At 40.5% G+C, this 25,373-nt stretch overlaps 1 protein-coding gene across 3 annotated transcripts; it reads right to left on the bottom strand.

Moving 5' to 3' along the window:
* Positions 1 to 1,718: 1,718 nt before the first annotated feature.
* On the bottom strand, positions 1,719 to 24,985 carry PDK1 (pyruvate dehydrogenase kinase 1). Of its 3 annotated transcripts, XM_006116470.3 has the most exons (12): positions 24,467 to 24,985; positions 16,619 to 16,710; positions 16,048 to 16,189; positions 11,731 to 11,802; positions 10,702 to 10,886; positions 10,290 to 10,385; positions 9,906 to 9,983; positions 6,541 to 6,617; positions 5,755 to 5,853; positions 4,550 to 4,660; positions 2,897 to 3,010; positions 1,719 to 2,786 (listed from the first exon to the last, which is right to left on the bottom strand). In XM_006116470.3, exons 3-12 carry the CDS (start codon positions 16,155 to 16,157, stop codon positions 2,646 to 2,648), a joined length of 1,083 nt encoding a protein of 360 aa, XP_006116532.1. In that variant the 5' UTR covers positions 16,158 to 16,189; positions 16,619 to 16,710; positions 24,467 to 24,985; the 3' UTR covers positions 1,719 to 2,645. The 3 variants fall into 3 exon arrangements, 2 of the variants coding, with proteins under 2 accessions (XP_006116532.1, XP_006116531.2); XM_006116469.3 differs by lacking the exon at positions 16,619 to 16,710; XR_012905216.1 differs by lacking the exon at positions 16,619 to 16,710 and having other exon boundaries at positions 2,763 to 2,786; positions 3,988 to 4,660.
* Positions 24,986 to 25,373: the final 388 nt, after the last annotated feature.

Raw genomic sequence — 25,373 nt, 5'->3', positions numbered from 1 at the left:
TCGGCAGAAGAATACTGACTACTTCAGCCTCTAGCACCTGAAAGGGATGGATAACTCCTTGGAACTTTTCAGGCCCCAATCACCCAAAGAATAAGACAGCTGAAAGTTTGATTTTTATAAATTGCATCAATGGACATATTTATTGCTTCAATATGATAAAAAATTACCTTGCAGTTTCACTTTGCCACACACAAGCAAAAATTCAAATATAAATATATAGCTGAATCCCAGTATTTCAAGAGAACTATCCATTTCACCTTAGTTGCAGCCAGTTCATTTTTCTGTTGATACTTGACAACCATCTCACTGATTATTTTTTCAGCAATGAAGATGTGTGTATAAAATCAATGTTTTTAACCAGCTACTGTAGTGAAGTAAATCAAACAAAGTAAGTCAACCCTCATGTCTAGGGGTAAATACTACACATTCTGAAATTTACTAAACGGTTAATTTCCACCACAGTCAGTGGAGGAGGAAAAAAAAAAAGTATTAATCTACACTGGAATAGTTTAAGGGCCATGACTTGTTCTGATAATCAAAACTTATGTTAAGCTATGGGTAGCCACGATATAAGCAAAGGTTTTTTTACATCAGTAATTCCACATGAAATCTTTTATTCTTTCAAAAGATTTTCATTACAGGCAAACTGTTACGATGCTTTGCCATAGAATGATTGGCCATATTTGTTCTTAAACGTTACTAAAATCGGTTTAATTGAATTCAAGTATAATTAAATATTTCAAAATTTTATACAAATTTTCCTGAAAAGTTCAAATATGTTAACATAAGCTTTGAAACTTTTTTCATTTTAAAAACCCATGCTGTTACTTTAAGCATTAGGTTGTCAAGAGTGACAGCTGCAGCCATTTAGCAAACACTCCCCTCCTTTATATAAAATTTGACCCCATTTTTTAAACTCTTTTCCTGCCCGGATTCAGTTATAGGAAATAAATATTGCCTTTTTGACACGTATTTACAATGGTGTTGGGCCTCACAAACAAAACTTAAGTTTGTAACAAACACTCCTCTGATGTAAGGGAGTATCTAGTCTCAATTTGCAGATGAGAATTCTCCTGATGTTATCCCATGCAAATAGGACTGTAACATACTTACTGTTCCAGTCTCTTTCCTTCTCTATTCAGTAATAAATCACGGGGTTGTGATCAGGCAGACCACCATCCTCTACTCTATTTTGATCTGGTAGAGTGCTAAACATAGGTCGTGCTTTCTGAGGTGGCACATCCACATCCCTCACCGATACAGGAATTAAGCATTGGTCATCTGTTAGGCACTGGGACTGCAAGTGCTTCACTGTAGCATTCTGAGTTTTGGGGAAATGAGAACTGAGTGAGATGTATATCTATGACCTGGAGATTATATGGTCTTAAATAGCTGGTGTGGTCAACAGCAAAGCTGAAGGTATCAGCATGGTTGCATCCCTCACTAGAAAGGGAGCGGATAGACCTGAAATATTATAAGAAAAAAAAACAGTATATCAAAAACTGATATTTTGACATTAATTGCACTCTAGATAAACCTGAAAAGCTGGTTAACTGGGTAGACCCATTGTCCAGCTATTTCAGTGATCTGCCCAGTAAAGAAACAAATTTTGCAATACCTTCTGCTTATTAACAGTAGTACTGGTGTCACCTAACAAATGATCCCCGAGCTCAAGGTTTCACCAGAGTGTCAAAATTACTCACTACTCACAAATGATATTTGGACATGACCTGTAAATCTTTATTATAAACCCTGAGAAGCTACTATTTCACATTAAGTATGCTATCTTCTGTCTGTCATGAATTTTCAATATAGTTCTCAGAAGACCTGTAACTATTAGATACCTACAACGCTTTATACCAAAAGCAGCATTTAGAGTGGATTTTCAAAAAGAGCTATTTTAAAAAATTATTTTCAGAGCTGAAATTGTATAGGCAAATACAACACAACTTAATAGTTTATAGCTGTTGCCTTGTTCCTCTGAGTGCATCTAATGCTGGTAGTACACACAAATTCACTGATTTCAGTAAATGAAACTACATGATTACCTACTGGAGCATCTGTACTTAAATTCAAATATTTGCTTCTAATTTTGCTAAATTTATTCAAGGTTGCAATACACTTTTGAGCTCCTTGGCTAGAAGATGGTTGAGAAGTGTGAAAGGTTGCCTGACTGAATTTATAAGTCTATTAATGCTTTAAATTACTTAATTGTTTCATCCATCAATGTTTAGATCATTTGAGAACTTCATCCACTGCTCAGTACAAATAACTGGTGTCTCTAGCTAGCTGGTATTTGAATAATGCTTTCATTAGCAGAGTTGTGTGATTTGTGCTATTCAAAGCAGCTGAGAAATAAGTTGCCATGGACCCTGTTTAAAATCTAGTTTTACTGCTCCTTAGTTCTAGGTAGGAAAGTAAACTGAAAATACAAAGTGGAACAAATTACAAGTGTATTTCCTAAACTGTATACTTTGCTTTAATTACTCAAGGTAGTATTATAAAACTGTTCTGGACTTCAACTTCCTATTATTCCCCACTAAAAACATTTCCACAAAGAATTTGAACCATATTTGGTGTAACCCAGCAAAGCAGTGTGTTTGCAAACAACAAAAGTATGTTTCCTGTTTCTGGATACTGGACAGTTATATACTGCGGAATGTGGTCATGTCCTTTGGTTCACTGCTTGGCACACACCAGTCATCTGCTTCATGGTTTTCCATATAATGTTTCCAAGCTGCCTTGTTATACACAGGGAGCCTTTCAATTGATTCTGTTGATAAAGCCTGTAAAGAGAACATAAGCTAGGTGGAGGACATTTTGCTGAGCATATTAAATTGTTTTATTTACATTACATTTTATATTAAGACTGCTACCCTAAGGTAATAAACTATACCTTTATGTAGATAACGGCATCTGTACCATAACCCTCTAAGGAATAGAGTTTCAGATCTCCTTGGAAGTACTGTGCATACAGACGTGATATAGGCAAACCATAACCAAACCCAGCCTGATAAAAGGGAAGACAGAAGAGAGAAAAAACACACTTGAGTTAACTGCATCATCTGCAAAAGAATTGCCAACATACCAGACCAATATCAGCTCTCCTTAAATTTAGAGACAATCCAAGTAAGGTCAACATATTGCTGAATACATGTTAGCTTTTGCAATCACATATAGCCGTGTTTCTCAAACTGTAGGTCCTGACCCCTCTGGGGGGTCGTAAGCAACTTAGAGGGGGCTCACAGTATCACAAAGTTTGAGAACCCCTGACATATAGGATCAGAAAGATGGTGAAGACTCTAAATCTTATTACTCTCCTCCATACTCTAAAGTTTCCATGTTTCCCTCCTTTCCTACTCATTTACCCAAAAATCATCTTAGCTTTTCAATGGAAGGGGAGTGCAGAGCCTAGACCCTGCATGGAGTGAACCCTCCCTCCAAAGGGTTACTATATAATGCAGTTGGTGCTAATGCAGCTATCCTAAGGCAAGAGCTCTAGTACAAGTATTCTGCCTTGCTGCAGAACATTGGATGATTTATATTCCTATGGAGGCACAATTCTAGTCTGGCTGCAAGAAGGCAGAGACTTAAACCAGAGATGTTAGGATTGCCAAGGACAGGGTAAGTGCATCAAGAAGCAACCCTCCTTAAATTTGCTTATGCCTATACTGTAAAAAAAGTCTGACAGGACAGGGGTCTGTCCTAAGTCATTAATGATACACTGAGCAAAAATTAGAAATAGGCCTTTAACTTAATCGCTGGTTAATTTGCACACTCTCTGCAACCGTTTAATCTGAATTAAGGAAACTTTCACTCATGTTGATGGCTTTATGCTGGTGTGAATTATCCAATTGTATATAGAAAATTGTTAATAAAATAGGCCAATATTTTGAATAATGGGGTGAGAGGGGTTCCAAGGCAGAATAATGTGATGGTAACATCAACTAGAAGTTAATAACAGTGGGTCCAATGCTACAGTCCTACCTTAAAGCATCCATTGAAGTAACTAGGTGTGTGAGAGGCCCACAGGAGCAAGCTCTTTATTAGCATGACCACATCTCATATCGCTTTGTTCTTGTCAGGATTATACGACTGAAAACTGCAGTTATTTCACTCAAAATGACAAACAGGGACTTCATCCAAAAGAAGAGGCAGTTTTAAAACCAGAAGTTCCTAAAACCCTAAATTAAATTAATTACAATCCCTGAGTTAGTTTCCTTTTCTGCTATCCTTCCAGGACCAAAGTTTAGCAATCCTGTACTCTCTCAAACAGATAATGGTAACTCCTACCACAGTTCAAGGGATGTTGTTCATTATTCTCTCCTTTAGAGCTTGAAGAAGCAGAATTTTGGTAAATATTAAAAAATAGTGGTTTTCTTATTTATCTTTAAGGCTATAAATTCTGTTTAATGCTGAAAAAAAATTCTCAGAAACGCATTTTAATTAACACCAGAACTGCCAGATCACTTTTCCGCAAAGATACAGGTAATTTCTGCTTTCCCTACTATTAAAAATATACAAGAGAACGAAGTAAATTCATAAAGACCAGAGGTGTTGCATGTGATGTCTCAACACGAGGACGTGGTGCAGTTGAATACATATAGTTGAACAGTACATCAATTTTTCTCATAGGAACGCCACCACCACGATCACTTATCTACAAAATGAATGAGCACAGAAATAACTTCAGGTTCCATTTAAAAGAGAACACACACAAGCTGATTTTCATAAAGAATAAAGTCCAAAACAAGTCTGAGGACTCTAGTGTCTCAACTTGTCCTTATCATATCATTATAAAGAAAACCCATCAGCTGATAAATCACAGCAATATATACACAAATCCCAGCTACACTAAAAATAGCATGTAGATGGTGATTTTAAGTTACAGCTTAAGATGGTGTTCAGTCTCTGAAGTCCACCTTTCACTAATCATTTTAGTGCAGCAGCACAACCCCCCTCTTGACATGGGTTGGGAGGCTCACATCCACATTCCCCATTTACATGTTTTTTCTGCTTTTTACTTCCTCACCCTCCTTCCAGTTTCTAATTTCCATGTGAAGGAAGTCAGGTTGAGTAAAAGTCAGCAATGGTCATTGAACTGTAGGATTCAGGTGCTAAGTTCTCAGTGCTTTAGCCAGCACTTAGGAAAGAGGATACATAGTGCAATGTGTATTAGTACTTATTTACTACTAGAGCAAATCTGAAGATTTGGTTCTACTTCTTATGTAAAGATAAATGTTAAGGAAAACCTACAACCAACCTTGGATACCCAACACTAGCCACATAAGAGAAATGCTGCACTGAAAAGAGATATCTACAAGGCAAGGCCTACCTTAGTAGGTTTAACCTGCGCTGGACTTGCTTTATTCCACATCTGTGCTACACCTCTCTCAAGCAGTCACACAGGACACCTGCTCTGGATAAACTACAAATTTGGCTATCTTCCATTCCTAAATTCACACTCTACCCTTGAACAGAAGCATGGTTTATGTACATTATAGTAACAAAAGAATAAATATGTTGAAATGGTAAAAAGACATCTTCCATTCACATAAGACTTGACATCTTTATGATGTTCCCACACATAATTGACCCAAAGCCTGAAATCCCAGGCTTATTCCTCACACAATCCACTATAAGCACTGGTACAAGTTCCAGCTAGTGTCACATCACCAATTCATAGTAAAATATTCCCCACAGATTCTGAACTGTTTTCCATCAAAGTAATTAAACAGCAAACAAAGTAGTTACCTTCACAGTTAAGTCCTCATTGCCTAATGTGACATGTACTTGAATTGGAGGGTAAATGCTTCGATCAGTACAGTGTTCCATGGTGGCTCTCATTGCATTCTGAGATATTTCAAATTAAAATACAATAAAGAGTTTTAATCAAATCATAGATTTGACAGTAACTTTTAACTTATGCTATTGGCATGTCAACTTAGGAAAACAGGGAGATGTAGATCATGAGGTAACCTCATGCTAAGGGGCGAGGATCTGAATTCTTACAGAAACATCTTCTCTCCAAGGATTAATTAAGCCGCTGGAATTAAAATACCAGCAACTGTTAATGAAAAATAAAGTTTTACATTCTCTCTCAATGACCAGTCTTCTGCAATATCATAAATTCACTGTTTCTCTAGTCAATTTGAAAAAAAAATTAGTTTACAGGCATATGAAAGAGTGCAGCTTTAGTTCTGAATTGCTTCACTAGTTTCACTAAACTACAGCATGCACAGGTTCTATATGTTAGAAAAGACTCCGAAGAGATGTGGCCTGATGTGTAAGTCTTAGTATTCCTGTATGAACAATTGAGATAAAGGCCACATTTTCAAAGCCTCTGATTTTACACACAGTCATTTGTGTACAAATGATAAGATTTAGACCTCTATCTGATCTATGGGTGCAGTCTGAATCTTACAATTGCAGGTACAAATTTGCAAGCTGCTTTTTTTTTAATTGGTTCAACATGCCAAATTAATACACATTTCAGTACACAAACATGTCATGCATATTGTGTGATCCTACTGCACAAACCTTGAAAAGCTCAAAAACCATGTGATAGAGATGAGATGGTACATACACTACTTGCATGGATTGTCCTGATGATTTTGCTGGAAAAGAAAGTAACCTAATTAATTGGACAACATAGTGGAGGCCTACTTTTAGTTTTGGCAACATTCAAGCAGTTCAAATAACAAATATAATCTGGTTTTGTTTTCTTTGTTTTCACTGATAAAGTACAGGGAAATGAAAAGAGAATTTGAATAGAAATCATGGAAACATTTGTTACTCTTGTGTTTGTCAAAACTCATTCAAAATCTATGTTCTTCCACAATTCTGAAAAGCTTGTTTTAACTTGTCTGAATTAATTTTAAAAGTTATTCCCACTACTACTAATGTTGCATTTGAGAATATATCTAAGCAATAACTTCAGTACAATGTGGTCTTGGATTAATTTGTCTATTTAAAGATCTGATGTATCCAAAAACCTCTAATAAATATTCTATTTGTAGATAATACTATTCATTTTGGTTTTGAAATCTCTCTTTGTTCTCATTCTTTAAAACAAACAAGTTATTAGTAATATTTCGTGGATTTTCCTCCCTTTTTTATCATTAATCCAGGACCAGGGCGTGGAAAAGTTTACTGGCTCTAAAAACATTTCCATCAGTTTACCAAGCTAATTACATTTGTAATAGTCTTTTCCATTTGGTAAACCACTGCAGTTAGAGATTAGTGCTGTTTGCTATCTGGGATTTCAAATATGGAAAATTATTTTTACCCTCGCAGATCAAATATATTGGATCTTAACATACACCACGTCTACACTTATCCCTCACTCAGGCTGCAGCACTATTTTACCTTTGATTAAAATTACTATAGGGGGCCTCAATTCTCAGCTTAGCCATGCAAATAATGGGTGAAGCATGCACAGTTGGCCCAGAATCTGGGAAGTGCAAAAGTGGCTTTGAACTACTGTTGTGCTTCCATCACTGGGCACTAAGTAAGTGTAAGATGCATTAGCTGCTATGGCCTTGTGGTACCTTTATAGTAGCTAAACATTCTTGAGATGCAGAAAATCACTTTGCACTAGTCACAAGGTGATGTTTAGAAGCTCTTCTCCACGGTAGGTTACCCCTACCCTGAGATGATCCTCTTGTAGCTGGCTGTCAGCTTTAGGTCCAGGATGTATTGCCAGAATGGGAACGGGGCAGTCATAATGCACAGGAGAATCTCAGCTAGCAAGTGTTGCACATAGAACATCAAGTCATTTATTCATCATCTGAAGTCTAAATCTTATCTTTGTGCTATCACGATTAGCTGTTGTAGAGACTGGGTTGTCAGAAACAAGATTATGGGACACTGAATGAGTGCCCTACAATTTCCAGGGAATAAGAAGCAGCTAAGTTATTACTAACAATATTTTCAAATAAGATAACTGGGAAAGGGAAATAACCATTTTTAAAAAGATAGTCTTGAAAATGTTTTATACAATAATTAATTACACTGCAGTTACAATTAGTGGTTTTAACCTATGTCCATACTTTATGAATTTAATGCCTGTAATTAACACTAATCATAAAACCAGCTGACTACATTAAAGCATAAACTACAATATAGGAGGACCTAGCTTAAGTAGTGTACTTAAAATCTAAAAAATATAAATGCTAAGTATAAAATTAATAAGTAATTCAATCACATAATATAATAAACACAATTCTAGTTAATTAGTGCGAATGAGTTATCAAAAAGCATGAAGGGGTCAGAGCAGCAGAGTAAAGACAATGGACTTCAAAACAGATGATCAAACTTAGACTGGTAAATAAGATGCAATATGAAAAAAAATCTGAGGGGAAAAAAAAGAGTTCAGAGCTGGCAGTTTCCAAGAGAACAATATCAAAGGCACAACTGCAAACTATCCCGATGTAAAGGAAAGGTAAGAACAACACTAAGGCTGCATCTACACAGCACCCTGAACTCAAAATAAGAGATGCAATTTGCACTACGTAAATTGCGTATCTTATTTTGAAATTTTAAATTTGGTGCATTATACAGCGCCAAATTTTGAAATAATGCACAATTTCAAGCCATCCCTTAATCACGTCTGTTATTTCGAAAAATACTTAAAAAAAAACAGGCGGCTTGTGTAGACGCAGGGTAGCTACACAAAATAGCTATGCAGCGTGGACGAACCCTAATACAATAATAAGGCTCCATGAGGAGGTTTTAAGATCTGAAAAAAGTAGAAATATGGACAAATTGCCAAGGATGAGTACAAAAAAGCCCAGCACAAGCATGTAACAAAATTAGAAAGGCAAATGTTTAAAATGAGTTACACCTAACGTGAAAAGCACTAAGAGGAGATTCTTTAAATATATTAGGAGCATGAGAACAATGAAAAAAAATGTAGATCCTCCGCTTAGAGGGAAGAAGAGCTAAAACTGATGCTATCAAGAAGACTAAATATTCATTACCTATTTTATTTCAATATTCATAAAAAAATTAACAGTCACCAACTATTCAACACAATATCAACAAGGAGGAAAGAATGCAAGCCAAAACAGATAAAGAATAGGTGGAATATATCTAACTCATATTAATATTTTTTAAATTAACAATTTCTGATGAAATTCGCCCTAGGGTACTTAAACTAATTGAAGCAATCTTGGAATCATTAGTAATTATCTTTGAAAACTGGAGGACCATTGAGGTCCCAGAAGACTAGAGAAGGTCAAATATATCAGATGTCTTTAAAAAGAAGAACAAAAAAGAACCTAGGGAATTATAGCCCAATCAATTTAAATTCAATACCTGGAAAGATACTGAAACAAATTTGTACACACCTGGGAATAGCAGGGTTATAAGTAATAGCCAAAAAGGATTTGACAAAAAAAATCATGCCAAACTAACCTAATGTCCTCCTTTCACAGGGTTACTGGCCTAGTGGATAAGGTAGCTGCAGTAGACCTGGTATATCTAGAGTTTTACAGCAGAACCTCAATTTTACAAATACCAACCTTATAGTTGACCTGTTATAAATAATTTTCCCCAAATGTGAAAAAAGTCATGTAATTAAAATTATGTTGATAAAAAACCATGTCAACATTCCTTTGCATTCCTGTTCATTTATTGCAATGCTGTGAGACCAGTGAATTTTCAACATTTTTGCATTTGCAAACCCCTAAAGTCTAATGGAGATCCAAGGGGAAATTTTAGACCCAGTCCATAGATCCAGGGTTGAAAATCACTTGTTCTATGATAATGTCAATCTTTCACAGATCTCTCACGCATAGTTTGCAGACCCCATGTTGAAAAATACTGTGTTGGAGCAAGCATTGAAAAACTAACAGAAAGCTTCCTCATTTGAAGCAGGATTCACAATTCCCACGTACACTTACCATTCAACTCTTTAAGCATAAGTTCTGGAGAGCTCATGTAATACAAATCACAAAGTCTCTTAGCATTTTCATAGCCATCTATAGGAAATCAAGACAGAAAAATGTAAACAACAAATACATATCCTTCCTCTTCTTTAAGATGTTTTGTAGTTTATTGAAAAGAATGTGAACTAAAAAACAAAAACATCCTGCACTCTTATTGCAGACCTTTTATATTTTCCTCACAAAAACTGAAATATTGGTAGAACTATTAAATTTGAACTGGAGTTTTCTGCTCCACATAAGATTATTATTAAGATATAAGAAGAATCTGATGTATATTAGTTCTAAATTTTAATGTACTTTTTTTCAAAATTCTTGTTCAGCTGGTCAGCCTGAATTTACCTTTAATAACTTCGACAACATTGCAGTTAGGATCAATGCTTCCAATGTGTTTGGGCTGAGCTGGATTAACTTTAATTTTCCCACCAAACAGCAAAGCTGCCAACAAAGAAAATAACATTTAATAGGCAATGCGATTTCACAATTTTCAGTTTTCATGTCTTCTGAATGGAAGCACTGCTGAATGGAAAAGAATGAGCATAGCTTATAATTTTGGCTATGACGACCTTAAAGAAAAATGGTTCATCTGCTTTGCTGATGGCCCCAAAAAATGCTTTGTAGGCACACTCAGGAGTTTCTAAGGGGATCAAGAAAATGCTGCAAGCAGCATATTTAACTAAATAATCAATACCTAAAGATAAGACATACCAACACGTTCCCATTCATGATTTTCCCTTTTAACAGTGGTACTTACAGTGTTGATTGAGGAGCATTCTGATTGAAATGCGACTCATGTAGAAACGATCTAAAAAATACTGCACATTCTGACAGGTCACCGGATCAACACCAAAGCTTTCCTTGTATTCAGTCACACCCTGAGCCATTGTAGGAATGACATCATTGTGTCGGTTCCGGATTGTTATCACAGTATCTGTAAACCTAACATGAAAGAACTGTCAATTTTTCACTTTCAAGTGAATTTAACACTCATTAAATTCCTGTCAGCAAAGCCCACTCTTTACTGATATAGCAAAGAACCATCTTAGCAGAAAAAGACAGATCCCTCTTTTGAGTCTCATTTAAACTGAAATTTCCAATAAGGGTGCCATATATAATAGGGGGTTTTATAGTTATTTTTCAATAAGAACTGGAGTGAGACCAACAATGTTTGCAGAGATCAAATGTGTGGCTGTCAGATAGCAACTACCTTCAGACACTGGTGACCTGACCTGGACTAAAAGTAAAAAGGTTGCACGTGCCATTTCCTAAACCACACCATTCTACTCACTCTCGACTTCTCCAGTTTCACAGAAACTGAGATTTTTGGAACACAATTATACTGTTGACAAATCAAACAAAAGGAAACATTCTTTTTTCTTGATTTAGTGAAAAACAGAGTCATGTTGTTGTTATGATTCATTACTAAAAGGTCAATGACATGAAAGTATGTCTACACAGCAGCTAGACACCCACAGGTGGCCCATGCCAGAAAACTCAGGTTCGCAGGGCTCAGGCTACGGAGCTGTTTTACTGCTGTGTAGATTTCCAGGCTTGGGATGGCTTTAGGGCCCCACAGACTGGAAGGTTCTTGGAACTGGCTCCCACACGAGCCTGGAAAGCTATACAGCCCAAGTCCCAAAGGCTGAATGAAATCTGCTGGCATGGCCAGATGCAGATGCCAAGTTGCTGAGCAGACATATCCTTAGAGATTTTGTTCATCTGAACCATCATTTTTCCAGTGTGTATAAATATATATATTTAAAAGAATGTTAAACACACTTACCTATGAATAATTTGTGAATCTTCTGCACTTTTATCCTTAAAGTCAAGGATTTCCTGAAGACTCTGGACATACCTAAAATATAAATCCTGTGTGCTAGATTTTTACCATGATATTCCATTCAAATCCTTCTATTTTGTGAAGACATTAACAATTTTCTTTTAAACATTTCTTTAGTTTATAATCAAGAACCATAGCATGGACTCAAAACAGTCATGTTATAGGTATGGTTAAAGAGGTATTTTCATTATCAGTTCCTGCTTTTGGGCACTTTCAACTTCCAAATTAATTTCTGGTAAGCTGAAAATACCTTGGCTTATTCTCCTGCCATCATCTGATGAAGTGAGTTTTTTAGTTTGCTAAAAGACCTCCCAGGAGGGCTCTTGTACATTTCAAAAGCAAAGTGTGGGGTCAGCAGGGGATTCGAACAGTCCCCCTCTGGCCCTGCGCTCCCGATGGCAGTTTGCTTTTGAAATGTTCAAAAGTAGGGAGCACGGGGCTAGCAGGGGACTGTTTGAGTCCCCAGCTCACCCCAGGCTTCCCGCAGCGCTTCTGCTTTTAAACTGTAGCAAGAGCCCTTCTCTTGCTTCATTTCAAAGGTAGAAGCGCCACCAGTTCCCTGCTGTGTTCCCGCTTCTCTCCCCATGGAGATGGTGCTGGTGGGGGAGGGAGGGAACCAGATTTTAAACCAGCTCCCCCCAGCACCAGATCCTGCTTCCCCACTTCTGCCTCTCTCTGATAGAAGCAGCAAGTGAGGGTAGGGGGGAGCGACTAGTCGAATCCCTAGTCAACTATCCGATAAACATTTGCTTATCGGATAATCGACTAGTCACTTACATCCCTAGTTTCGAGGTCAGGGTCAGGTTATAATCAGCAAGCTGCATGATCCTCAGATCAACACTGGTACTTCCGATAAAAGGGAGTCTGCTCAGTTAGAAAGAGAGAGATATTCATATTACAGGAATACTCATATAACAGAGCTAGAGAACATTTGAGAAAGGATTTTCTGTATAAGCAAGATGGGCAAATGACTTGAGCTATTTGCCATGAGGGGATGGGACCTTAATAAGTCTTCAGGAAACACTAGGCTGCAGGGAGGACCGCTAACACCCAGCCAGAGGCTGAAAACTGTAGAGTAGGCCAGAACCCATAAAGCAGGGCTGGGCAAAAGGGCCTCCACAGGCCAGATCTGGCCCGCCAAGCAGGTTGATCTGTCCCACAGAGGTCCTGCTGCTCCCCCACCCCCAGGCCAATCAGGACAGCTGACGATTCAGAACAGCTGTTAGTTCTCTTTGTGGAAGGGTGGGGGTAAGACTTCCATGCGCTCCCCCACCCACAGACTAATCCAGGTCTGTGGGTGAGGAAGCATCCTGCTCCTGCCCCTTCCACTTGAGGCTCCGCCCCTTCCGGGGCCACTTCAAAAATTTCCAATGTGGCCCCCAGTAAAAAATTATTGCCCATCCCTGCCATAAAGGGATGATGTTTGCTAAATGAGAGTCTATGTGTAGTTTGAGAGTGGAATTCTAAACAGGAAGACAGGCAGTGGGTGAGTCCAAAGCCAAAACAAATAAGCCCCAGCCAAATGTATGTATTTGATATGGTAAATGCTGTGATTTATTTTAAGTGATATATTGGAGAAAATGAGCTAATCTCTGAAAGTTTTTAATCAGTATTTAAATGTGACAGTAAAACAAAAACGTTACTGCCTAAGGAAAGTAGTCCTATAGAGAATTCAAAAAAAGAAGGTGTGAGTAACAAACCTAAAAATGGAAAAACCTTCCGAATTGCACTATGTATTTAATCTCACTGCTAGTGCATGATTGTTCAGTATAGCAATGGTAACTCTCTAAAAAATGTCTTGCAAAATTAATTATTAGTAATCATGACTGACTGGGCCAACATTTGTTAAAATCAGACTTAACAAAATCCAATATTTTCATGATTTATGTAATCGAAATAGATCCATTTTGCAGATCATTGAAGGCTCCAAGATCTTAAAGGGAGAGGGAGGCAAGAATCTGACATCCTTTCTGTCCAAGAAGTGAGAAGAGAGACAACAGAAGATAGAAGCATATAAAAAAAAACTTATAAGCAAGTAATTATACATCATACTTATATTCTTATACCAATACCAAAATACAGTAAAAATCCATTGGTCCGGCATCCAATGCTCCAGCACTCCTGATGGTCTGGCACCATCAGGAATCCAGAAGTGCTCCAGCTGCTGGACAATTGGAGCTGCTCTGCACCCAGCTTCCCCGATTCAGCCACTGCTGAAACTGACCAGCAGCTGAATCGGGGAAGCCGGGGGAAGAGCAGCGGGGGTGCTGCCGAGTTGGTCCCGTAGCGCTGCCCCTCGGGGCTGCAGGACCAACCCGGCAGCACCCCAGCTGCTCTTGAGGACGCCTGGGGAAGAGCAGCTAGAGTGCTGCCAGTTTGTCCCTCAGCACCGAGGGGTGGCGCTACAGGACCAACCCGGCAGTACCCCAGCTGCTCTTGAGGACGCCTGGGGAAGAGCAGCTAGAGTGCTGCCAGTTTGTCCCTCAGCGCCGAGGGGTGGCGCTACAGGACCAACCTGGCAGCACCCCAGCTGCTCTGCCCCAGGCATCCCCACGTCAGCCGCTGCTGAAACTGATCAGTGGCTGACTCCAGTGGCTGAATCGGGAACGCCTGGGACAGAGCAGCTGGGGTGCTGCAGCGTTGGTCCCGTAGCGCCCGCCCCTCAGCACTGCGGGACCAACCCAACAGCACCCTAGCTACTCTGCCCCAGGCGTCCCCGATTCAGCCGCTGCTGAAACTGACCCCTGGGTCCTAAAGGTGCCAGATTATCGGAAGTTTACTGTACTATATTTTGGCTACAGCACTTCCTCTGTCCTCACGGGTGAGGGCACCTGCTTCCACTGCATGTGCCAAACCCCTCCCCCCATGATTCCCCAAACTGCATGCTCGGGGGAAGAGCACAGTGATAAGAGGTGGAGCTTGGGGACCAGTAGCGGACAGCTCTCCCACCCCCCAGGAATCCCAGCTCGGACTGTGCAATCACTCTGGCCCACAGACTGGGAGTTTGAGACCCCTGATCTAGACCATCCCTGTTTGTCTAACCTGTTCTTTTGTGGAACACTGGATCACCGTCAATGGAGAAAGGAAAATGTGGGCCTCGGTCTGCCATCATCTGAGAAGAAGGAGAACCAATCTTCTGGGTGGGGGCGGGACAGACTATCTAGAGCAGTTCAGGGTGCTTAATCTAAACTAAGGGATAAACATATTGTATATAACAGACTCAAGATAGCATACATGTAAAGATTCAAGGGACATTTGGCATAGGGGAGCCTAGACAAGCCTTTGTGTGTGATACTAAGGGGGATGATACAATCTCCGAATATTCAAATGGAGGAACATCAAGCGGGGGGAGGAGATGATATCTCTCTATGCAACATTAGTGAGACTACTACCGCATCACTTCAGGTGTCAACACTTCAAAAAGGACGCTGAAAAATTGGAAAAGATTTAGAAAAGAGCTAAAAGAATGACTTAAGATCTTGAAAACACGCTTCTAGTCAGACTTTAGAAGCTTAATCTACTTATTTTCAAAAAGAAGGTTAAAAGGTGACTTGATCAGCTGAAAAGTACCTAATGTTTGATAGCTTTTTAATCTAGCAGAAAGACAGAATAGCCAGTGGCTGAAAGCTGAATCTAGACAAATTCAGATTAGAGCTAAGGTAAAAATTTAACAGTCAGGGCAATTAACCATTGGAATAACTTATCTATGGATACGATTAATTATCCATCTCTCAAAATCTTTAAATCAAGGTAGATATCTTTCTAAAACACGTCATAATAAAAGTTATGGGCTTGATGCTGAAACTAATGGTTGAGATTGTGTGTGTTATCGAGGTCAGATTAAATTATGATGGTCTCTCTTTGGGCATTAAAATTAAAAAACAAACAAATGCCTTCGCAGTGTCTTCAACCTAAATATCGTAAAAGTGCGTTGATTAATTAGAAGGATGAATGAAATTGACATAATATGAACTATGGAATGAAGTGAAACAGACTAGTCTGTTTTTTTCTTGAAAGAAAAGCAAGGCGTAAAAACATGATGATCGGCCAGAAGTAAAATACTCAACACTCTCTCAATCTATTAATATAGATCAGGATATTTTCAAAATAGAATTTTAGATAGTAACAATCACACTCAGAAGATACTGTTTTAACACCACCATATAATAGACAAGTATGTGAAGAGTTTCTTACGCAGGTGCATAGTGCACTTGCAATAACCTTTAAAAGTAAAATAAATTAATACAAGACAGTTCTTACCAGCTTTGCACCAGCTGAACTGATGGTGTTTTTAAAAGGTTGTCCGGAAGCAGACTTATTTCTTTCATTATGTTTGCCAATCTTACAGGCAACTCTTGTCTCAAAAACATAAATGAAGTCTTTTCACAAGCATTTTCAGATCCTAAAACCAAAATATATTTGGAAAAAATCAGCATGATATTAACATTTGTGGAACATCTTTTTACAGCTATAGGTCAGTATTTTCCTGCAAATTTTCTGGTCTGGCCCTGACGTTAAATTAGACTATGTTGGAACATAGGTATAAACTAGAAAGTGACCCTTTGTAAAACTGCATTATTTCACTTCAAAGCAAAAGTCAAGAAGTGCTAGTTCCCTTGTCACTGAGGTACAATTATGTTTTAGAAAAGATTTTTCACTGTGAATTAAATAATTCAGTTGCTTACAAATAATATTATGGCATTGGGAGGGAGGACGAGGGATATCACACACAACCATAAAGCAGTGTGCATCAACAGGATCTGAAGAATCCTGTGCCTTCACAGCCCCAATACAGATTTTTATCATTCATCCAAAAAAATGTTTGTTTTACCTCAGCATGGGAGAATAGACTAGATTAAAACAAACAAAATCGTCCAAGACACAGGATTTGGTAGTGATGGGGGTCTTCAACTCCCAAGACATCTGTTGGAAAAGTAATACAGCAGGGCACAGATTATCCAACAAGTTCTTAGAATGTATTGGGGATAATTTTGTATTTTAGAAGATAGAGAAAGCTACTAGGAAAGAGGCTGTTCTAGACTGGAGTTTGACAAATAGGAAGGAACTGGTTGAGAATTTGAAAGTGGAAGGCAGTTTGAGTGACAGAGTTCATGATTCTAAGAAATGGTAGGTTGGAGAACAACAAAATAAAGACAATGGATTTCAAGAAGGCAGACTTTAGCAAACTCAGCGAGTTGGCAGGTAAGATCCCATGGAAAGCAAGCCTAAGGGGAAAAACAATTCAAGAGAGTTGGCAATTTTAAAGAGAGACATGTCAGGTAGAAGAGCAAACTATCCCACTGCACAGGAAAAATAAAGTACAGCAAGAGACCACCCTGGCTTACACAAGATATCACTAATGATCTTGAAAAAAAAAAAAAAGAGTCCTACAAAAAGTGGAAACTAAGTCAAATTATAAAAGATGAATATAAAAAGTAACACAAGTATACAGGGACAAAATTAAAAGGCCAAGGTCCAAGATCAAACTAGCCAGAGACATAAAGGGTAACAAGAAACATTCTACAAAAAACACGGATAGGATCGTACCATTACTCAAGAGGGGAGGAGGAATAGCAATAGAAAATGCGGAAATGACAATGGTGCTTAAGGACTTTTTTGTTTTGGTTTTCAACAAGAAGATTGGTGGTAACTAGAACACTAGTGAGTGCCTGTGAAAATACGGTAGGATCAGAAGCTAAACCAGGAAAAGAACAATTTAATTAGACAAATAAGATGTCTTCAAGTCACTAGATCTTGATTAAATGCATCCTGGAATACTCAAGAAACTGACTGAAGAGATATCTTAGCCATTAGCAATTATCTCTGAAAAGTCATAGAACATGGTTGAGGGGTAGATTCCAGAATACTGGAAAAGGGCAAATATAATACCAATCTATAAAAAGGGAAATAAGAACTAGGGATGCCAATGTAAAGACAACTACATGATTAACCAATAAGCCCAGGCTTATTGGTTAATCCTATCAACTATATGCATTCCGCCACACCTTTGCTTCCTCTGTATCAGAGGCAGCAAGGAGAGAGGGGGGGGGGGAGAAGGTGCCCACAGAGAGCCAGCTTTTAAACCAGCTCCCTACGAGCACTGGATCCGCCTCCTCTCCCCAGCCCACTCCTGTGCTGCTGCCTCTGATAAAGAGGCAACAGCATGGAGGTTGAGGTGGGCAGACGGAAACCGAGATGCATGAAGAGCGGGCTTTCAAGCAAGCTCTTTGCATGTGCCAGCTCTGAGGACCCGCCTCCCCCCCTTGCTGCCTCTTATAGAGGCAGGCAGGAGCCGGCTTAATAGCCAGGAAGGGAGAGAGCATCCTGTGTCCATGGTGAGCCTGGGTCTGCTGCAGACAGTGGCTGCTCTGTGGCAGAAGCCCCTGTCCACAGGGGGTCTGAGCCCATGGTGCACAGAAACTGCTCCGCATCCCATGGACCAGCCTCTGTCCTCAGGGAGCTCACACCCACCCTACGTTGCTGCCTTTGTACCAGAGGCAGCAGTGCAGAACGGCTGGATGGAGCCAGGCTGCAGCAGGTTTTTAAATCGGCTCCTCCAGTAGGGATGTGAACTACTAGTTGACTATCCGATAAGGAAATGCTTATTGGATAGTCGACACACTAATCAACTAGTTGCTTCCCCCGCACCTCGCTGCCTCTATCAGAAGGAGGGGGAAGAACAGAGGGTGCTTCAAAGCAGCAGTGCCGCATGGAGCCCAGAGTCTGCCATTTTGAAACACCATGTGCAGCCTGGGTCCCCAGCTGGCCCCGTGCTGCACACAGAATTTCAAAGTGGCAGCGCTGCATGGAGCCCGGGGTCAGCTGGGGACTCCCCGGCTCACCATGCAGCTCTACCACTTTGAACACCTCAGGGAACACGGGGGACTGCTTGAGTGCTCCTGTAGCACTTTCGCTTTTGAAGTTTGGCAGCAGCCCTAGGGCTGTTGCTACACTTCAAAGGCGAAGGTGCTCTTAACAACTAATCGAATAGTCGATGCAAATTGCACTGACTATTCAATTAGCGCATTAATCTAAAATTAACATCCCTATCTCCTAGCGGACTAACTCCAGCCTACCACCCTATGCTGATGCCTGACAGAGAAGCAACAGCGTAGGAATGGGAACAGAGTGCACTTGTTGCCAGCCCCGCCCCCAGGGACTATTGTAACTATTGTTACATAAGTGTAACCGCTAAAATGTATGTGATTACACAACTATTCAATTACACACTATTTAACATACCTAATAAGGACAACCCAGGGAATTACAGACCAGTCAGCTTAACTTTTGTACCCCAAAAGATAACGAAGCAAATAATTAAGTAATCAATTTGCAAACATCAAGAAGATAACATAATAAGTAACAATCAGTATGGATTTATCAAAAACGAATCATGTCAAACCAACCTGATAGCTTTCTTTCATAAGCTTGGTGGACAAGGGGAAGTGGTAGATGTAGTATATCTTGATTTTAGTAAAACTTCTAATAATGTATTGCATGACTTTCTCATAAACAAACTGGGGAAATGCAACCTAGATGGAACTACTAGAAGGTGAATTCAAAACTGGTTGGAAAACTGCTCCCAGAGAGTAGTTATCAATGGTTCGTAGTCATGCTGGAAGGGCATAACATGTGGGGTTCTGCAGGAATCCATTTCTGTTCAATATCTTCCTCAATGATTTAGATAATGTAAAGATTAAACTTATACAGTTTGCAGACAATACCAAGCTGGAAGAATTCCAAGTGCTGAGGAAGGCAGGAATGAAATTAATGTCCTGGAAAAATTGCAGAAGTGGTCTGAAGTAAATAGGATAATGTTAAATAAGAACAATGTAAAGTACTTCACTCAGGAAGGAACAATCAGTTTCCCACATACAAAATGTGAAATGACTGCATAAGGAGGAGTACTGCGGAAAGGTTTCTGGGGGTCATAGTGGACCACAAACCAAACATGAGCCAATATTGTAACACTGTCGCAAAAAAAGCAGATATTCTGGGATGGATTAGCAGAAGTGTCGTAAGCAAGACACAAGAAGTAATTGTTCTTCTTCACTCTGCGCTGATTAGGCCTCTACTGGAGTACTGATTCCAGTTCTGGGCACCACATTTCAGGAAAGATGTGGACAAACTGGAGAAGGTCCAGAGAAAAGCAACAAAAATGATTAAAGGTCTAGAAAACATGACCTGTGAGGTGAGATGGAAAAATTGCATTTGTTTAGTCTTAAAAAGAGAAGACAGAGGGGACATAACCATTTTCAAGTTCATAAAAAGTTGTTACAAAGAGGCGGGAGAAAAACTGCACTTAATCTCTGAGGATAGGACAATGTAGAATCTGAATAAGCGAGGCCCTAAATTAGGCCTAAAACTCTGGCTAAATGTGCATGCCTGCTTGGAGGCCCGAGAAAGGGATGAGAAAAGATAAGGAAAATGCTGTTGAGTAAAGATAGGAAAATGCTTAGTGTTCTTTGTTGTGAGAAAACTGGAACAATCAGGTTAACTACAGTTAGATATGTTTTTTGTTTTAGTGACCTTGCTTTTTCCTAATTTGGTAGTTGTCTCCTTATTTGGGACTGAGAAACCTATGCTGTATACCAACTATAACAACTCTGTAATTTTCCTGCTGAAGGGGGGGGGGAGGAGAGGGAGGAGCTCTCTTAACTGTGCAATTTGTCTGTGTCAGTTAGTGATGACTCTCCCAGCAGCTGCTTACTTTCTTTAATAAAGGGGTCTCTGGCAAATCTGAGACAAACACAACGTGAAGACTGTGTTTTCTTCCGCAACAAGAAGCAATAGTCTTAAATTGTAGCAAAAGAGGTTTAGTTTGCACATTAGGAAAACCTTCCTAATTGTCATGGCACTTAAGCACAGGAATAAATTGTCTAGGAAGACTGTGGAATCTCCATCATTGTTTAACTTGCTCTTAAAAATCTCCAAATGCCTGTCAGGGATGATCTAGATCCATGGTGTCCAACACACTAGCCACGTGGCTATTTGGCTGGTTGAGTATGGCTAGTTGGCTTGAACAATGTGACTATTTGGTGGGTTCCGTGTAACTAATTTACTATAGAACTAGTAGCTAGTTCACTTCAGAACTGTTTGGACACCCCAGATCTAGATAATACTTAGCCCTACCATGATTGCATACTTAAGGTAGTTTTAGTTCAGTGGTGTCCCACAAGAGTCCATACTGGGACAAATCCTATTCAATCTATTTATAAATGATCTGGAGAAAGGGGTAAACAGTGAAATGGCAAAAATTTGCACATGATACTAAACAGCTCAAGATAGTTAAGACCAAATTAAACTGTGAAGAGCTTCAAAAAGATCTCAGAAAACTAAAGCTATGTCTACACAGCAGTGTGATAGTGCATGTCTACACTACAACCGTTTATTTCTAAATAATGACGAGCTGGAGGACTTCTTACTCGGACTCCTGTAACCCTAATTTTACAAGGAATAAGGGAAGACAGAGGAAGAGTGCTCTAACTCGGACTTCCTGCTGTGTAGACAGCGCCAAAAGCCAAAATAAGCTATTTTGACTTGAGCTATGCAACTGACATACCTCAAGTTGCGTAGCTTATTTCAGCCTTAACCCTGCTGTATAGAGGTGCCCCAAGTGACTGGGCAACAAAATGGGAAATAAAATTTAATATTGATAAATGTAAAGTAATACACATTGGAAAAAATAATCCCAACTATACATACAAAATGATGGAAACCAATTTAGCTATGACTACTCAACAGAGAGATCTTGGAGTCATTGTGGATAGTTCTCTGAAAACATCCACTCAATGTGCAGCAGCAGTCAAAAAAGCAAGCAGAATATTAGGAATCTTTTAAAAAGGGATAGAGTGTAAGACAGAGAATATCTTTTTGCCTCTATATAAAACCACGTACGCACACGTCTTGAATACTGCATACAGATGTGGTTGCCTCATCTCAAAAAAATATATTGGCATTAGAAAAGGTTCAGATAAGGGCAACAAACATTATTAAGGGTTTGGAATGGGTCCCATATGAAAAAAGATGAAAAAGACTGACTTTTCATCTTAGAAAAGAGGAGACTAGGTGGTCTATAAAATCATGGCTGGTTTGGAAAAAGTGAATTAGAAAAAATTATATACTTGTTCCCATAATAAAAGAACTAGGGGTCAACAAATGAAATTAAGAGGTAGCAAGTTTAAAACAATAGGTAGCAGATTTAAAACAAACAAAAGGAAGTTTTTCTTTACACAGTGCACAGTCAACCTGTGCAACTCCATGCCAGAGGATATTGTGAAAACCAGGACTTTATCTAGTTCTTTTTTGAACCTGTTAAATTCATGGAGGCTAGGTCCATCGATGTTTATTAGCCAGGATTGGTACGAATGGTGTCTCTTGCATATTTGTCAGAGGCTGGAAATGGATGACAGGAGAGGGATCACTTGATGATTACCTGCTCTGTTCTCTCCCTCTGGGGCATCTGGCATTGGCCACTGTTGGAAGCCAGGATACTGGGCTAGCTAGATGTTTGGTCTGACCTAGGATGGCCATTCTTATGTAATAATCCATTTAAAATGTTAGTTTTGTGCATTTTAATTGCATTTGAATTGTGATTTATGTCAAGTTCAATTTGGATGACAAGTAAAAAATTAAATAAATCTAATAACATTTATTTAGATACTACATATTTTAAGCTGTCCAAATGCTTAAATGTGTGTGTAGATACAATATATCTACATGATTAGAAAAAAGAAGCACCAAATTTAATACAAAGGCTTTGTTTACTTGCTGATCGTTTTAATAGCTACTAAGACGTGAATCAGCAGCTCTTTAGGACAATAACTTAAAAGTGCAAGCACAATCAAAGCTTCCTATTTACTCATTTAAATCAGTGATTTAAATTGCTTTTACTTAAATCAATGCATCCTGTATGACATCATATGATTTTGTTACCTGTATGTTCTTTTAATGTAGATGTAGTATGAAATATTCAAGTTGTGTCAGTGTGAATGGTCCAGCTTTTAAAAAGAAAATCCAGACTGAAAATGCCATTCTATTGTAATGCACAGAAAATGATTGTGTATTTTTGTCCGATTCTGACACCTGAACACAAACCTGTGTCATCTACTACTACAATTTTTAGCCTCAGCCACTTGTTTCTAGCTTTTGAGAACCTGACAAAAAGTTGGTATATTTTGACCATTTTTTCAGGTTATCTATGACCTTATATCTAACACTGATGGCCAGAAGTTACTGATTTGCTCTAGGAAAATATTTAAAGTAAATTTCCACTGTATGGGAAACACTTTTAAAAATAAACTACTGTAATTGTGAACAGTACTGCTATCCTTGTTCAAACATAGTGTAAATAGAATTACTGTGTAATTCTGCAGTTGTTTAATATAATTTACAATAGTTTTTTTATATATTAATGATACACTTGTCTTTACATAGCATATTGTAAAATGAATAATGATGTAAAAAATGTTGACTGGACAAGGGACTCCATCACTTTCAATAGCTGAGAGATTCCTTAACTGAAATAGTAGAGGCCTGTGTTTCACTTAAGGCTACGTCTACACTGGCCCCTTTTCCGGAAGGGGCATGTAAATTTCACGAGTCGTCGTAGGGAAATCCGCGGGGGATTTAAATATCCCCCGCGGCATTTAAATAAAAATGTCCGCCGCTTTTTTCCGGCTTTTAAAAAAGCCGGAAAAGAGCGTCTAGACTGGCCCCGATCCTCTGGAAAAAGCGCCCTTTTCCGGAGGCTCTTATTCTTACTTTGAAGTAAGAATAAGAGCCTCCGGAAAAGGGCACTTTTTCCGGAGGATCGGGGCCAGTCTAGACGCTCTTTTCCGGCTTTTTTAAAAGCCGGAAAAAAGCGGCGGACGTTTTTATTTAAATGCCGCGGGGGATATTTAAATCCCCCGCGGATTTCCCTACGACGACTCGTGAAATTTACATGCCCCTTCCGGAAAAGGGGCCAGTGTAGACGTAGCCTTAGAGTTCCCAGGTATGTCTGCATAGAATTTATCAAAGAGATGAACTTCCAGAAGCTGGATGCATTGGATTGTGACTTCCATACCCAGGCTCACGTGATAAGCTTTCTAATGTCTGCCTCTAAGATTGTTTTGTGTGTGGCACTTTGTTCTCTAGTGGCAGACTGCAATTAGAACTTTAAAAGCTCAGCGGGATATTCTGCTTTGTGGCCAGCTGTCACCATTTGTTCACTAGTGTTTCCATTTTGGCTGCAGCTGTAACCCCTTTTTAGAGCTTGGGGCCAGAAAGCTGGAAACCCCCGTCTGATTGGCTGCCTGCCCCACCAGCCCCCTTCCTAGGGGGAGAGCAGCCAACTAGGCTCCATGGGGAGAAGGCCAGAGCACTCTTGAGCAAGGCTCCTGCTGAGACATAGGGACTGAGGACCCAGACGCCCAGCTACCCTCTCCTCAGCACAGGGCCCCGGATGCTTTCCCCATGTCTGCAGCACCAGGAACGGAAGGAGGGGGCGATGTGCGGACCCTGCAGGGGGGAAGAGGAGCCTGTTGCCTGAAAGCTCCAGGTAAACCGGGGCCGAAGGGGGCGTTGAGCTGAGGCGGTGTTGGCAGCCACACAGCGCGCGGGGTCACAGGCCGGGGGCGGGGCGGCTGTTCAGGCTGCAGCCCGGATGGAGCCGGGGCCCCTGGGGCCAGGCACTCACCGAAGTCCAGGAACTGCTTCATGGAGAGGGGCGACGGGGAGAAGCGGGAGTAGAAATCCACTTGCTGCGGGAGGCTGGGCGGGGAGGCGCCTCTCAGCAGGGCCCGCAGCAGCCTCATGGCGGCCCGAGGACGAGACGCGGCTCCGCTACTCCCTGCCCGGGCCGGTCGCCATTCCCGCCTGGGCAGCTGCCCGGAGCCTCGGCTTCTGCCGGGCCTTGGCCTCCCGCGCTGCGCGGGCCTCGGAGGAGCTGGCGGGCGCCGCCGCGCTGGACGAGGGCGGGAAGCGGAGGCCGGGCGCCGCCTCCCTCCTTGCTCCGCCCTGCTGGACGCCGCGCCTGGTGCAGGGGGTCGATCGCGGAGCCCCGACCTGACACTGCCTCCGAGGGGCCGGGGCCGCCCCCCTGCTACGCCGGGCAGGAGCTCTGAGCTCGGGCCCTAGCGGGGAAGACCGGCCCGGCCCCCACTTCTCGGCGAAGAAGAAGATTGGGTTTAAGATTGTCGATTGAGATGGCGGGTTCTCTTCATTGCTGCTCTCCTGCGGAACCGGGGCAGGTTCTGAGCCAGTCGCTTACTGCTCGTCCCGCTGGCTAGCAACTGAGCAATGGGCGGGTCCCACGATTAATCATTACCCCGGGACTCTTGCCACCTGCACCTTTTCTTGCTTTTTTCTCTTTTCTCCTTCCCCCCCCCCCCCCCCCCCCCCGCCCAGGCTGGGGGAAAGGGAGAGACAGAACATATGACATGGCAGAGATTGGGGGGTGTTTTAGAGAGCCCATGGGGGAGTCAGAGGGTGGTACCCACCAGGCGAAGTAGAGTGAAAGAAGGCAAGCTTAGCAAACAGAGTGACTGTGGCCAAAAGAGCTAGTGAGGTACCTTTGAAGGCCCCACCAAAAAACTGAATCAAGA

The sequence above is a fragment of the Pelodiscus sinensis genome, chromosome 7 (genome assembly GCF_049634645.1).
Source record: "Pelodiscus sinensis isolate JC-2024 chromosome 7, ASM4963464v1, whole genome shotgun sequence".
Classification (NCBI taxonomy): Eukaryota; Metazoa; Chordata; order Testudines; family Trionychidae; genus Pelodiscus; species Pelodiscus sinensis.
The sequence above is the reverse complement of the archived record's forward strand: the minus strand, read 5'-3'. Positions and strand labels throughout refer to the sequence as shown.

Bases quoted from the DNA above. Each gene is read 5' to 3' on its own strand.
- PDK1 (XM_006116469.3), bottom strand. From the start codon at position 24,584: ATGAGGCTGCTGCGGGCCCTGCTGAGAGGCGCCTCCCCGCCCAGCCTC. The intron at 4,661-5,754 runs GTAACTACTTTG...TTCATTTTGTAG, and splicing joins ATGAGGACTTAACTGTGAAG to ATAAGTGATCGTGGTGGTGG. The intron at 3,011-4,549 runs GTCTTTATGAAT...CCCTTTTATCAG, and splicing joins CATCACATGCAACACCTCTG to GCTGGGTTTGGTTATGGTTT.